Consider the following 14,452-nt stretch of genomic DNA (forward strand, 5'->3'; position numbering starts at 1 on the left):
TACCGGCGGCACAGCGTACTACGTACGGCTGATCTGCAGAGGCCGTGGGTGTCGTATCATGCAGCACATCATCTAGGTCCACCACAGCGGAGCATATACACAGGGACTATTAATCATACGAGACATAGATGTTGGCAACACTCACTCAATAAATGCGAAGGGAATCGCCCAATAACTTCCAGTGAAAGTGGTTTCTCATAACTACTCATGCCTCCGTGTACATACTTTATGAACAATGCATGGGAAACCTATACCGACAGACCGCCAGCCCCCAGCCCGACCATAGCCATGATGGCCTCCGCCACCTTGGCGTCCTCGGGGCTCATGTCCTGGACGCAGGCGCGCGCCTCGCACACGAGCTCCTCGATCTTGCGGCGGCAGTGCTCGAAGGAGCCGGTGGACTCGATGTACGAGATGGCGTAGCGCTTCACGTCCTCGTCCTGTGCGCTGCTTGAGGATACTCGGCAGCGTGATGCTGGCCATGTCGGCGCGGATGCTGTGGATGATGGGGACGAGAACTTGCCCTCGGTCAGGTCCTCGCCGAAGCCCTTGTTCTTGGTGTAGAGGTCGCTCTGCAGGTTCAGGTAGTCGTCCCGGATCTGGAACAGTACGCCCAGGACGTTGACGAAGGGGACGAAGTCGCAGCTGTATGTTCCGGAGTTAGCAAAGCTGGCTTGTCTTTTTGCATACAATGGATAACCGATGATGATAACCTACTTCTTGCTGCTGGCTAGTTGCATCAGCCGGACGGCCAGTCGGAAGAGACCGCCAGTCTTGTTGCCGACCATCTCAAAGTACTCCTCCTCTGTCGGGCAAAGGGACGAGTCTCTCCAGTAGATATCCATGCCCTGTCCGCGATGCAGACGAAGCAGCTCTTCGGTGAAGACCTCATACGCACTGGCACATTCCAGCTTGTTCAACTCCTGCTGAGCAAGAAAGTAAGCATAGTTGGCGGTGTTGATGGTCTGGGCCACGCCAAAGATGCTGTGTGCTACAGGGAGCCCGCGGCGTAACCTGGAGTTGTCTTGAATATCGTCGATGCTATAAAGTAATTAGTACAGATGAGCAATGTCTTGGTCGGGCTCGACTTACAGGAGAGATGCAGTGTGCAACAGCTTGATCACCTCCTTGATGATCTCAAGCTTCTCTTCGGGTATCTGGAGCCATTGATTGAAGGCATCCATCATCTTACCCCTCACATCTTTCCCCGGGATTGTAAGGAGATAGTCGATGGGTGCCCGGAGGATCTGGATGAACTCGCATATCAGGATTGCTGCGACGGCTCTTGATGAATCAACAACACGGAACGTACCTTCTCACTCGAACCTGCCGGCTCTGCTTGAGATGTTGCCGAGCCGGACAAGCCCACCGAGGCCGGTAGCTGTTGTGGCTGGTCTGCTAGTGTGTTGGTCATGATGCTTGTATCTGCCCTGAGGACGAGTCTCCACCTAGTGAATTGTAGTGATGTTTGTGTACGGGAGTATTCAGCTTCCAAGGCTTCTGTGTGCTAATTTTGTTGATATGTCATTATAAGACTGGTCACAACCCAGCTTACTGTCCAGGTGCCTCTTGAACTGCGGTCCCTCGGCCGCTCACTCACCCTCCGCAGAATGAACCCACGTGCCCCCCGGCCACAACCAGCCCGTACCTGAGTACATTTCGAGATTCAACTGGAAAAGTCGATCATCCAGTGCGCTGGATTAGAGTTTAGGATAGTGGAATCGCGATAACTGCAACTGCTGTTCGTCGGACGATCCTTGGCGTTGAAGGACCCACGAGGTGAACCGCCCCCGGTCTTTCATGACTCGCATGGCATGGTTTCCCAACAGGGCTTGACAGTTTAGCAAATCCCGACTCCAAAACCCTGGCTCTGGCGGAACATGACTTATCCAGACCCCTGATATAGGGTCCACTGGGGATAACCATGATTCAAGTCGTATATGCGGATATGGGCAAAGATAGGAGCAGGCAGGGGCTAACAAGAAAGTGTGACTGGTTAGAATGTACCTCGTAACTGGACTCGTTCGTTGGCGTTGTCGGTTTCCAGAACCGAACCAGGAGTGGGATAAACTCAGTTAACCTTACAACGCGAATTCGACTTCGTCGCATGGCACCGACCGAACCTACCAACGGGCCTGGATAACAGGCTGTGCAAGCTAGTGTTAGTCATAACTCGCTACTACGCTGCAAGACTCTCCAATTTACCTGCCCCGGGATTGTGTACCTGACGTGGAGCATCAGTATCATATAAACAAACCAAATCAGAATTGGTAGAGTATTGACCGTGTAGTTGGTTGCATTGATGACGAGCGAGAAAAAATCCCGAAGATCACCCTTCTCTGAACTCGAGCTTGGGCAGAACTACGGCATCGCTGCGCTTGGACCCCAATCATTCATGTTGGGTGACTTCGGGATGACTTCTTATCCTCTTCGTTCATATGACGTAACAGCTCGTTGGCAAAAAGCTCGATAACCGACTTGAACGACCAATGTCTGGGGCTTGAGCTCCCGCCCCGCGTATACCTTGATAGACTTGAGTTACAAAAAACGGTAGGGGGAACGAGAGAGCTGCCACGGTTGTGTATTACCATATTTCTGGTGCACGAGCTGGAATAATAAGGTATTAATTGGCAATGGATTGGCTGAATGACTGCGAAGATGATTTTTAGGCCCCGGAAAGGAGAGGAGTAAAAGTTACTTTAAGACATGCAATTCATAGGTTGGATTATGCATGTATGTTGGAAGCCGGAGACTAACTTTTATCCGGATCTATGTAATATAGTTAGATACTGGCGGCCACGGAGCCAGGACTCTTAGAGATATAATAGGCTAGGCTGACCTTTATTCCAACGTTATACCGAACCCAGAGATTACTCTCACTATACATGCATCCGCATATGTACAAGTTTAAGCATAATAGCAGCGGAGTAACTCAACAGCACAAGCGACGACAGTCCAGGCACCAAGGAGGAAGTTATCGACGTGAACACCTCCACCACTGGAGGGGTCGTTAGCATCGAACCGGAGAACCTGCCGCAACAAGCTGAGCGCCCAAACGCCAGCCCAGCTGACCCAGAGCCAGGCGGAGTGGAACTGCTCGATGTACATCGGGATGCAGACGGCGACGGGGATGAGGAGCAGCCAGAGCAGCAGGTGGACGTGCTTGCCGAGGACATTGTAGAAGGAGTTGACGCCCATCTTGCGGTCATCGACGACGTCCTGGTAGCTGTAGGCCGTGTTCAGGAAGATGGTCCAGAAGAAGACCATGTTCAGCAGCGGCATCGAGGCCGTCACGGTCTCGGCGTAGGACTCGCGGCCGTGGAAGATGGCGGCGCGGCCGCACACCGCGGGCCAGGCGATGGTGAAGCCGAGTATGTACTGGGGGTAGATGTAGAACTTGCGCATAGTAGGGCGCTTGCCGTATGGGTAGAGGAACGACCCAAGGGCCGCGGGGAACATATTTTTGTTTCTATTATCATTTCATGTTATTACTTTCACACTAAGATTCGGGGCCTTGAATAAGAATAGATAGCAGGTTTCGGGAATGAATGCTTACACGTCTTGACCCTCCAGCATGAAGTACAGGATCCACCAGCACGCTATGATCTGGAAGGCCATCCACGCCATCGCCTGCGCCGTGCTGACCTTGCCGGAGGCCAGAGGCCGGTCCTTAGTGCGGGCAACATTGGCGTCGATGTCGCGGTCGATATAGTCGTTCCAGACCATACCGGCGCCGCAGAAGGCATAGCAGGCCGCTACAGTGAGCGCGGTCTGCTGGAACACCCAGGCGAGGGAGACATCAGATCCGGGGCCGACTACAGCCGATCCGCCAAGCAAACAAGAGAAAGCTATGATTCGGATTGCGTGTCAGTATTCTCTATTAACCATGGTGCTAGGGGATGAGGGTCATCAGGAAGTTAAAGTAAAAGCACAAAACGTACCGCCGGCGAAAGTGGTGAAGACGGGGTTGTACTTGGTGAAGCGGGAGAGCACAAGCAGGTCCTTGAACAAGCTGTTCTGGCTCGATTTTACGGTCGCCATGGTTTCTGTCTTGGCTTGCCTAATCGACGAAACTAAGAAATGAGGCCACTGCTAGTTGGCTTGGAAAGAAGAGATGGACGGTCCGCGATGGGATCGTGTAGGTAGAGGGTGGCGGAGTGCCTGTTCTCTTGTCCTGCAGTCGGCTGTTTTCTTTCAAACTATTCCAGAGCGAGCTGCAATTTAACCATGGCAGGATGTCTTCTCAGACTCTAATTCGCATCGTCGGGCTCGAAAGCCTCAAGGCGACCATTCTACCCTACTCCCCACCACCACCCTGTCTAGACTAGTATCCATGCCGGGAACGTGTTATCTCGAGGCCAAGTTTCACTCCCGAATCCTGGATCGTCCACCGCCTCTGTTTACTTGAGGCCCTTGATGTATGGGAAGAACCACACCTGTATGCACTACGCATGTGTGTTGGATGCAACTATATCCATCCTGGGACTCCTCGATCCAACTCGAGTCATGGCCATTGGTTGTATATCTCCAAGAGGCTGGGTAACATGCGATATGCAATGCAGATAGTTGGTCGTGACTAGTCATCATCCCATCCTATCGCCTCTCGGGGGTGTAGATATGCCATTGGTGGGAGTTCATGCTGGCGCGATCCCTGGACGGTTTACGGGGCTCGTGTCTCGTGGAACCGTCTGGTAGGTAACAAGTAAGGATACTGCGACTTGAAACGAATGGCATTGCTTTCTCCTCCCGCCTGGGGTTGCACCTATAATATCTGCCACGTGGGGATTAGACGAAAATGTACATACATATGCCGATTATTATACCCCTGATGCTGGCCCCTGCTAGTGTAACTGTGTGGGACTGAGGACCCTGCAGGGCTTAACGGCTGTCGCTAGATCGCCGACAGGGCTAAATTGGCAGAAGCTTGCTCCTTGGCAGACCGCTTAAAATTCGGTGCATTTTCTATAGATATAGCCCGAAGGCAGGGATGCGAGTCACGACAACGCTGACATAACCAGGATCGACTAAAGACAGGGCGAGGTCAAACAACTCCACACCTCTTTATCTCGGTGTAATACCGACCCAGTTCAGTCTCACCACGGAACCCCCCAATAACCTGATTTCGTTGTGTGGAATTTCCTGTGCTTGGACATGCACAGTGTGAAGTTGTTTTTGGCCTTGGCGTGTCGGCTCGGAGGCCACCGACTTCTGAACCTTTTCCGGCTGGATATGAATTTGCTAAATTTTGGTTTGGAGTCGCTGGGAGGTCTCGTGGCTGAAGATCGAGAGACATCGTTGGCTAAGTAGTGCAATCGATTACTCGTTGGACTGTAGACCGGTGGCGGCCGGAGGAATACGGCTATGGCGCGAGTCAAGGCTCAATCCCAAGTGTCACAGCGGGCGATAGTCCCGTCACTTGGCATTGACAGTTGCCGTCCCAAGAAAGGTTCGAGGTGATGGTGTGGAATCCCTTGCTAGGAAGATGTGTGGCGACTGGCCATCACACGCCGCGGCGTTTATGGGACACCGCCACCCGCCGCCCACCGCCCCTGGTCGGTTCGAGACTCTCCCTCAAGCCTGCACTGAACCGCGCTTCCAGGCAATTAGGTGGCAGAACGGGCGGTGTTTTTTGTTAATGTCCGTCCCGTGAAAATACGACCCGTTGATCGTGTTTATCAGCGTCGCTGCTCAGCACGTATAAGCGAATCATTTCTTGGGCTTTAGCACAACCAGCTACATTGCTGTCGTCAAGGGAATGACACCAACAGCATTCGACATGTCGCAACCCGCCTTCAAAGTCATCATCGTGGGTGGCTCCGTCACGGGCCTGACCCTGGCGCACTGCCTGGACAAGCTGGGCGTCGACTACACTATCTTGGAGAAGCGCTCGGCGATTGTGCTGCAGGAGGGCGCCTCCGTCGCCGTCATGCCCAATGGCGGCCGCGTGCTGGACCAGCTCGGCCTCTACGACGCGTTCGAGAAGGCCACGGTACCGCTCGACCTCACGGACGCGTACTTGCCGGACCAAGGCTTCCGCTTCACCAGTGACTACCCCAGGCGGGTGATAGAAAAGTACGCCAAGACCGAAGCAACCCCCGGAGTAGTAGCCGAAGAGTGACCCTTGTGCGGGAACGGGACGATGCTAACTAGTGTGTGACTTCTGTTCAAATAAAGCTTTGGATACCCCATAGCCTTCATGGAGAGGCGAGGGCTCCTCGAGATCCTCTATGAGGGTCTTGAGGACAAGACTAAGATTCACCTCAACAAGGCTGTCACCCACATCGAACAGAATGACGCTGGCGCCAAGGTTCACACCGAGGATGGTCAAGTGTACGAAGGTGACATCGTCGTCGGCGCCGACGGAATCCACAGCAAGACTCGCCGAGAGATGTGGCGGATGATGGGCGAACCCATAGTGAATGGCATCGCGCAAAGCGAAAGCAAAAGTACGTTGCTGCAGACATCCCAAGCCATAGTCTTATTAGCCACCCCAGGGCCTTTTCTGCTGACAATTCGATTTCCTCCTCCCCCCTTCAACCAGACATGTCAGTAGGCTTCTCCTGCGTGTTCGGCATCTCGCACGACGTCCCCGAGCTCGAGCCGGGCGAGCAGATCCTGCTCATGTCCAACGGCCAGACCATCTTCGTCATGGGCAGCACGGGCGTCGTTTTCTGGTTCATCGTCACGCAGCTGGACCGGCGCTACGAGTACCATGACGCCCCGCGCTACACGACCCAGGAGGCCGCCGCCTTCTGCGAGGCGCGACTCGACGCGGAGATAAAGGAGGGCGTCTCCTTCGAGTGCCTGTGGCGGAAGCGGCACGTCTTCAACATGCTGCCCCTGCAGGAGAGCCTGTTCCAGACCTGGTCCCATGGCCGCGTGGTTTGCATTGGCGACAGTGTCCACAAGGTATTAAAGCTCCCATCAAAACAGGATTGGTTTGCCTGTCTAGTATTTTTGCTGACTGCCTTGTCCCCCTTTTCCCCTGCAGATGACGATCAATCTCGGCCAGGGCGCCAACTGTGCCATAGAAGACGTCACGGTCCTCTGCAACATGCTGCACCGTCTCCTGGACGAAAAGAGGGAGAAGCAGAAGCCGACCTACGGCGAGATTGACGCCCTGCTGCGCCGGTTCAATAAGGATCACCTCCCGCGCGCCAGCACCATCGTCGAGACGTCGCGCCTGACCACCCGGGTGCACGCGCAGGTCGGCCCCAGCCAGCGCATCATGTCCCGGTACGTCGTGCCGTACTTTGGCAAGCTCTTCCAGGGGAGGCCGCTGGGCCTCATCGCCAAAGGGCCAGTCCTGGACTTCCTGCCGCTGAAGCGCATGTCGTTCCCCGGCTGGGAGAGATACGGCGCTACTAAGAAGAGTCGGGGCGCTGCCTTCTGGATCACGGCCTTCTTATCGCTCTCGCTGCTGGCCGTCGCCGCGGCGACGTACGGGTGGGACAACCAGATGAAGGTTTTATCGGCCCTATAATATGGACTCTAGTTAGTGATATATAACATAATAAAATATAAGATCGGCTACGGTGCAACGTACTAATTAGGCTCCGCACCGTGGTCGCGACGCGATACCCTTAAAGCCTTAGCTATTTTATTTTCTTTATATTTTTTTTAATTATATTAACTTAACGTGGTTTATTATTAAGTAAACTATATTACTTTTCGAATTACTTTTTTAATTTTCTTATATACTTAAACTTTAAAGCTATAACGAACGTTATTTAAGTTAAAAAAAAAACTTAATAAAATATACTTAAGTTTATATTAATAATACGAGAGATAATTTAAACGTGCGATAAAAAAACGCTTTATTAATATAATAAGTAATAATATTTAATTCGTAATGTAATAATAAAATTAATCGTGTGAAGGTATTTATATAATAAAATTATAAACGTTATTTATTTAACTAATACGTTAAATTAATTATTAAAATAAAGGGTGTTTATATAAAATATATAAAAACGGTTATTATTATATATATTTCTTTTTTTATTATTACTTAATTTTAATTAATCGAGATTAATATTATTTAATATTATTTCGTTAAACCACGCTTTATTTTATTATTATATAATCTTATTATTAATTATTTAACATTATCTAATTATTTTATATTAAATTATTTTTAAATAACGTACCCTATAAGCGAAATAATCCTATAAGGGAAATAATTAATTTTATTAAATTTCGTATAAATAACTTTTATAACTTAATTCTTTTATCACCTATTATAATTAATACTTAAAAAGAAGGATAAATAGTTTTAACGCTTTAAGCGCTTAAGAATAACTCGAAATTAAGTCTCCGACGCATAGCTTAAACGTATAAAGTTCTTTATATAATATTTCGTAACCGATAACTCGGTATTCTTACGAAATACGAAATACCTACTAATTTTTAAAAATTAACGGATTTCGAAAAAAATTATAATTATATAATATATAATCGACTTAAATTCGCGGTTATTTCCTCCCTAGATAAGTAATATTAAAGATATAGCGAATTAATTACTCCGTTAACGTAACGCGAGACGCGTCGGCGTTAACTAAGCTTCGAACTTTATACCACGGTAACTAGATTTCCGAACGCGTTTTAATCGAAGACTCGATTATTAAAGAATCCTTTATAAAGATCCCGATACGTATCGTATATAGTTTATTCTCGCACGGAATATAACTTATAAATATAAGATTTAAAAGGAAGATATTAATAATTTTAATAAGACCGGCTATTTTATAAGTTAAATCTCGTATAAAATAGTCGTTATAACTTCCGATTAATATAAAAAGCCTAGGGTTATTTAATAAAAGAATTAAGAATAAGTTATAATTATTTAAAACGTCGGATTATACGGTTACGTTATCCTTTCTATAACGAACGCTATCAGGGGCTTAATAAAAACCTTGGTAAAACGTACGAGGGTTTATATTAATAATACGAGAGAATATCTAAACGTACAACAAGTAAATACTTATTAATATAATAAATAATAACCGTAACTTAATCGTAATTAAATATAAAACTATTACGACCTAGCCTAATTATGCGGCTAAACCCATAAAAAATATCGGCACGGAACCACTATACCCCGGCAAGGTTACGATACCACTAGCACCGACAAGACCGCCAGCTACATCAACATAAGCTCACCTATACTCCGCGACTAACGGGCGCCCAACATAGAGGCCCCACGGTGGACCATGGGGAAGATAGGCACCCAACGGGAGTCACGTGACGAGCTACGGGATCACGACGCTCCCGGTGAACCACGAGCTACGGGGTCACGACGCTCCCGGTGAGCCAACCGGAACGGATCACCAACCCGCGACGTGATCTAAAGGAAATTAGTAAAGGAGGGATTAGATATATAACTACGAACGTTCCCTATATATTTTATATAAATACTCTTTACTTTAATAATTAATTTAAGTATTAATCTAATTTATTAATAAAATAAATAGCCTTAACGACTTTATTATAAATACTTTTAAGTTAACGCACCTTAGTTACTTTTTTTATTCCTACGGCTATTACATATTGTATCGATAGAAACGGACTTCTATCGCACGTTTAGATACTCTTTTATATTACTAAACATAAACCCTTCGGTACGCCTTACCAGGTTTCCCTTTAGACCCCTGATAGCGTTCGTTACAAAAACGTAAAAGTATTTATAATAAAATTATTAAAGTAATATGCCTTATTAATAAATTTAAATTAATACTTAAATTAATTATTAAAATAAAAAGTATTTATATAAAATATATAAAAAATGTTCGTAATTATATATTTAATCCTTTTTTTATTAATTATTACTACTTAGTAATCCTTCCTAGTTATACTTTATACTACTTAATAATCCTTTTTAATTATACTTTATATTATTTAATAATCTTACTTAAACGTTCGTTATATTACGTAACCCGGTAATTATCGCCGTCGCTTTTAGGCGTATTCGTCCTATCGTTAAGCGAGGTAGTAATATCGTTATTCGTTATTAAAGTAGGTCTAAATTTATATTAATATAGCTAGCGGTACGGTTTATAACTATAATATCGTAGCCTAGCCCGGGTATTATAATTCCGTGCCGGTAAGTAAAGTTCTTAGCCGCATAATTAGGTCGGGTCGTAATACTATCCTCCCTCTCTTAACTACTTTATCCTTAAAACGTAAAACCGCATAAGTATCCTAGCCGCCCGTTATCGTAGCTTCGTAATAAGTTCTTCCTTCCCTATCGCTTTTATTTATAATGTATGCTCATTATGAATAGTCGTATTAAAAAATCTCGAACCAAGCCTAATCGTTCTTCTACCGTTCGTCGTGCGGACCTTATCGAGGCTTTTCTAAGTTTAGCTTCGAAGTCATGCCTTACAGCCGCTATTTTGCGAAAAGGTGGTCTTATATAATAATAGAAGGCGTTAGTAAGTACAAAGAATATACTCGCGCCGGTTATACGTATAACGGTACTAAGGTCTTATTATTTTCCTTGCGGCGTGTTCAGAACGAGTACGACCGCTTGTCTCGGGAAGAGTCCGCCGTGGAGGCCCACTTCCTAGAGCTTCAACGCTAAATTAACGAGGCCGTCGCTCGTCTTATTCGTTTTCGTAAATAGAAGGAAATGGCTCGTACTCAGGGCGTTAAATTAGTATAACGTGGTCTGCGTTCTTTAGATGAACTGGAGGAGCAGGAACGTCGCGAGTTTAAGGCCGTTATGGCCGTCCAAGTTTAAGGAGGCTTTGGTGTTATTGATTAAAACGCGACCGATTTTTCTTTTAAGCCGATTTCGGAGGTTATTACTTAAACGTCCGCAGTTTTTTAGTAATATTCGCTAGGTGTTTTTTAAGTTTTTACGTATTATTTTTTAATAGGTACCTTTTTTATTAGACGAAGTATTAAAAGCCTCGTCTTTTTTTTCGTTTATTAATAATCCTCTCGACTTCGTACTCGTGTTAATTTGTTTCGACTTTTAGCTATGTATTAATTTTCGTGTTTTCGGGGGCTAATTTAAGTAATAAGATATGAAATATAGGGTGTATTCGTATTATTTTAAGCAATAATAGTCGATAATTAGTTTTTAAAATAATTTTTACGATTTTAAATAGTTTAATCTTTTTAAAGTCTAGTTTATCGCTAGGTCGTTTAGTTTTAATATTACGTCGTAAGAGGTAAACTTTTTTTCCTTCTTTAAAGGTTAGTCCCTTTAACTTAGTCTTATCGGCGTATTTCTTTATTCGTTTTTAAAGAAAAGTGAGGTCCTATTATAGAGCAGTTTAAAATTCTTTTAGTTTCTCGATTTATATAATCGCGACTAGTACTAGCTCTCCTTTTAAGGGTTATTTAATAATTTCCGGGTTATACTCGTAATTCGCTCGAAATAATAAAATACGCGTGGTTTCGTTATTTACGTTATTATATATAAACTACGCTATAAGTAATAACTTTACTTAATTATTTTATTCGTAATTAATATAATATCGTAAGTATTATTCTAAGGTTTAGTTTATTCGTTCGGTCTGTTTATCCGTTTATAGGTGGTAGGCCGTGGATAGCTTATACTTCACGCCTAGTTACGCTATAAGTAATTTTTAAAACTTGGCGGTGAATAGCTTGTCTCGGTCGGAGATGATTATTTCTAGCAATCCGTACTGGCTAACGATAGTTCGGAGAAATGTGTACGTAAGGTCGCTGGTATCGCTAGACTTTTTATACGGCAGGAAGTAGGTATACTTTGTGAGCTTGTCCGTAACTATTAGTATACTGTCGTATTCGACCTTAGTTAATAGTTTCGTCGATAGTGGTAGCTTGATAATAAAGTTTAGTGCGATCGTTTTTTATGCTCTATTTAATAGTAGTATAGGTTATAATTTCTTATATAGTCGGTATTATGCGGTTTTAGCTTTATTATATAGGTCGTATTCGCTAATAACTCGCGTAACTTGACTCCTTAGGTCCTCGTAATTAAATAGCCGTGTGAGTCGTTTTTACGTTTTAAATACTCCTTGGTATTTGTGCGCGGGGTATGCGTAAAATTCTTGGATAAATTCTTGTCGGTGTTATTCGGGAATAAGGGTCTTGCCTTAGTAATATACTAGCCCGTTCCTCGAGACTTTATATAGTGGTCGTAGGGTGGCTATGTTTATTTATCCGTAGTATTCCTTAAACCGCGTAACCTACGCGTCGTTATGCTAAACGTGGCTAGTTACGTATAAGTACCGTAATAATATAAGGTTATTATCGTTATCGTATATAAGGATAGTCCGGGTCTCTGGTAAGACTTTTTCCTAATAGTTTAGTCGTCGGCTAAAGGCGTCGGCCTTTTTATTATCGCTACCTTTATAATAAATAATAACGAAGTTAAATTTCGATAAGAACTCGAACTATTATATTTATCGTTTATTTAGCTTTTTTATAGTAATAAACGTAATTAAGTTCTTATAATCGATATAAACCTTTACGGATTCTTCCGTCCCGCTAAAATAATATCTTTATTTTTTAAAGGCTTTAATAATAGCTATTAACTTTTTATTATAAATCTAATAATGAAGCTCTAATTTATTTAACTTTTTCTAAAAAAAATACGACGGGATATAGTTTTCCGTTATCGTTTCGCTAGCTTAATTAGCCTCCGATCGTATAGTTCGATACGTCGGTTTCGATTTTAAAAGGTTTTATAAAATTTGTTATATAAAGTATTATTTTATTAATAATTCGATCCTTTATAGCTTAAAAAGCTTCTTTTTCTTTATCAGTTTATATAAATAACGTGTCCTTTTTAATTAAGTTCGTTAAGGGTATCGCTAACTTATTAAATCCGGGGATAAAGAGCCGGTAATAGTTAATTAATTTTAAGAAGGATTTAACTTCTATAGCGCTTATAAACGTTAGCCACTCCTTAACTGCTGCTATTTTAGAGGATTCTATCCCAATTTCTCTTAGGGATATAACGTATCCTATAAAGGTGACTTAAGTCTAGTAGAACTCGCTTTTCTCTAAGTTAACTAGCAGATTAGCGTCCTATAGCTTTTAGAGTACTAGCTTTACGTGCTCTTTATATTATTTTTCGTTTTCGGAGTAAATAAGGATATTATTAAAGTATATTATAATAAACTTATCGAGGTATTCTCGTAATGTATAATTAATTATGGATTAAAAGTTAATTAATACGTTAATTAAGCTAAACGGTATAACTTAATATTCGAAATATCCGTACTTAGTTCGGAACGCGGTCTTCTATTCTTCTCTTTCCTTAATACGGATTAGGTTATATATATTAAGGAGATCGAGTATTATAAAGATTTTAGTATATAATAACTTATTCCGTAGGTTATTAATTAAAGGTAAAGGGTACCGGTTCTTAATAGTAATTTCGTTAAGCTTTTTATAATCGATATATATACGCTACTTAAGCTTCCCGTCCTTACTCTTTTTTAAAATAAAAAGGATAAGGAATCCGGCTAATAATATAAATAGTCGTATAACTCTTTTTTCGAGGTTATCCGTAATATACTTTTTTAATATTGCTTCGTACTCTTAGTTAAGTTTATATATAAGTATAAAAGGTATCTCGTAATCTTATTATGTATAAAGCGGTAAACCTATTTCTAGTTTCTTATTAAAAAAGTTTTTAAACTACCGGTATTCTTCCGGTATAATTATTATAACGCTCGGCTTAAGCTTTTTAATAATAATATATACCTTAAATATTTTAAGTTTATTAGGAGGCCGCTTTTTAAACCGTTACTTATTAATTAAAACTTTTCTTAGTATATCTTATTAAAGTTAACTTATTTTCTAATTAATTTTTAAATTATTTACTTATAATTAAGGTATTTTTAAAATTATATTATATTTTGCGACGTCCGTAATATTATACGTAATTCGTTTATAACGTTTTTTAATATTAACCGGAAGGTTCGCGACTTCTTTTTATATTTCTCTATTATTATAAATTATAAATCCTTTATCGATAGTTTTAAATCGATATAGGGCGTTTTTTTTTCGTTTAATTTAATTAGAGCTTATTAACGATTCGTAATAATATATAATTTCTTTACGCTTCGTTATCGAGTAACGTTCTAATATAAACCCTTTTTATATTTATTATTAATATAATATACTGATAAAAGCCTTAATTATTTAAGGTTTAATATAGGGACCGTTCTAGTCCCGCTTAATATTATTTTTTTATAATCGGCGGTATCTATTTCTTAACCGGTATAGTTCTACATAAGTAATAAATTCCTACGATCGATTCTCCTATCGTCGCTATCTCCTTCTTTTCTTTATAGGGCGTTTCTTAGTACGTTGGGGGAGGTGTGTTAAATCCTCTTCTTGTGTGTAGTATTAGCCCTAGTACCTGGGATTCTAGTTTGTCCGGGGGTTCAAAGGTTTATTAGGTTCGTCGGGCTTTACTAGTACTCCTAGTCAGGCTAAGGGGGTT

The 14,452-nt window shown here is 43.0% G+C and overlaps 3 protein-coding genes across 3 annotated transcripts; 1 reads left to right on the forward strand and 2 right to left on the reverse strand.

Annotated features, from left to right (window-relative positions):
* Positions 1-248: 248 nt before the first annotated feature.
* Positions 249-1,414, reverse strand: PG994_004357 (geranyl geranyl pyrophosphate synthase; the record flags this gene model as incomplete). Its single annotated transcript, XM_066855766.1, has 4 exons — positions 249-645; positions 718-1,041; positions 1,093-1,247; positions 1,313-1,414. 4 exons carry the CDS (start codon positions 1,412-1,414, stop codon positions 249-251), a joined length of 978 nt encoding a protein of 325 aa, XP_066717933.1.
* Positions 1,415-2,907: 1,493 nt separating this feature from the next.
* PG994_004358 (uncharacterized protein) lies at positions 2,908-4,041 on the reverse strand (the record flags this gene model as incomplete). The annotated part of the gene is made up of 3 exons (XM_066855767.1): positions 2,908-3,469; positions 3,557-3,848; positions 3,942-4,041. 3 exons carry the CDS (start codon positions 4,039-4,041, stop codon positions 2,908-2,910), a joined length of 954 nt encoding a protein of 317 aa, XP_066717934.1.
* A 1,735-nt stretch (positions 4,042-5,776) lies between these two features.
* On the forward strand, positions 5,777-7,483 carry PG994_004359 (uncharacterized protein; the record flags this gene model as incomplete). Its single annotated transcript, XM_066855768.1, has 4 exons — positions 5,777-6,114; positions 6,175-6,446; positions 6,554-6,909; positions 6,992-7,483. The coding sequence occupies 4 exons, from the start codon at positions 5,777-5,779 to the stop codon at positions 7,481-7,483; spliced, it is 1,458 nt and encodes a 485-aa protein (XP_066717935.1).
* Positions 7,484-14,452: the final 6,969 nt, after the last annotated feature.

The sequence above is a fragment of the Apiospora phragmitis genome (genome assembly GCF_038363925.1).
Source record: "Apiospora phragmitis strain CBS 135458 chromosome Unknown utg000005l:1.0-4161743.0:1.0-4166827.0, whole genome shotgun sequence".
NCBI classification, from domain to species: domain Eukaryota; kingdom Fungi; phylum Ascomycota; class Sordariomycetes; order Amphisphaeriales; family Apiosporaceae; genus Apiospora; species Apiospora phragmitis.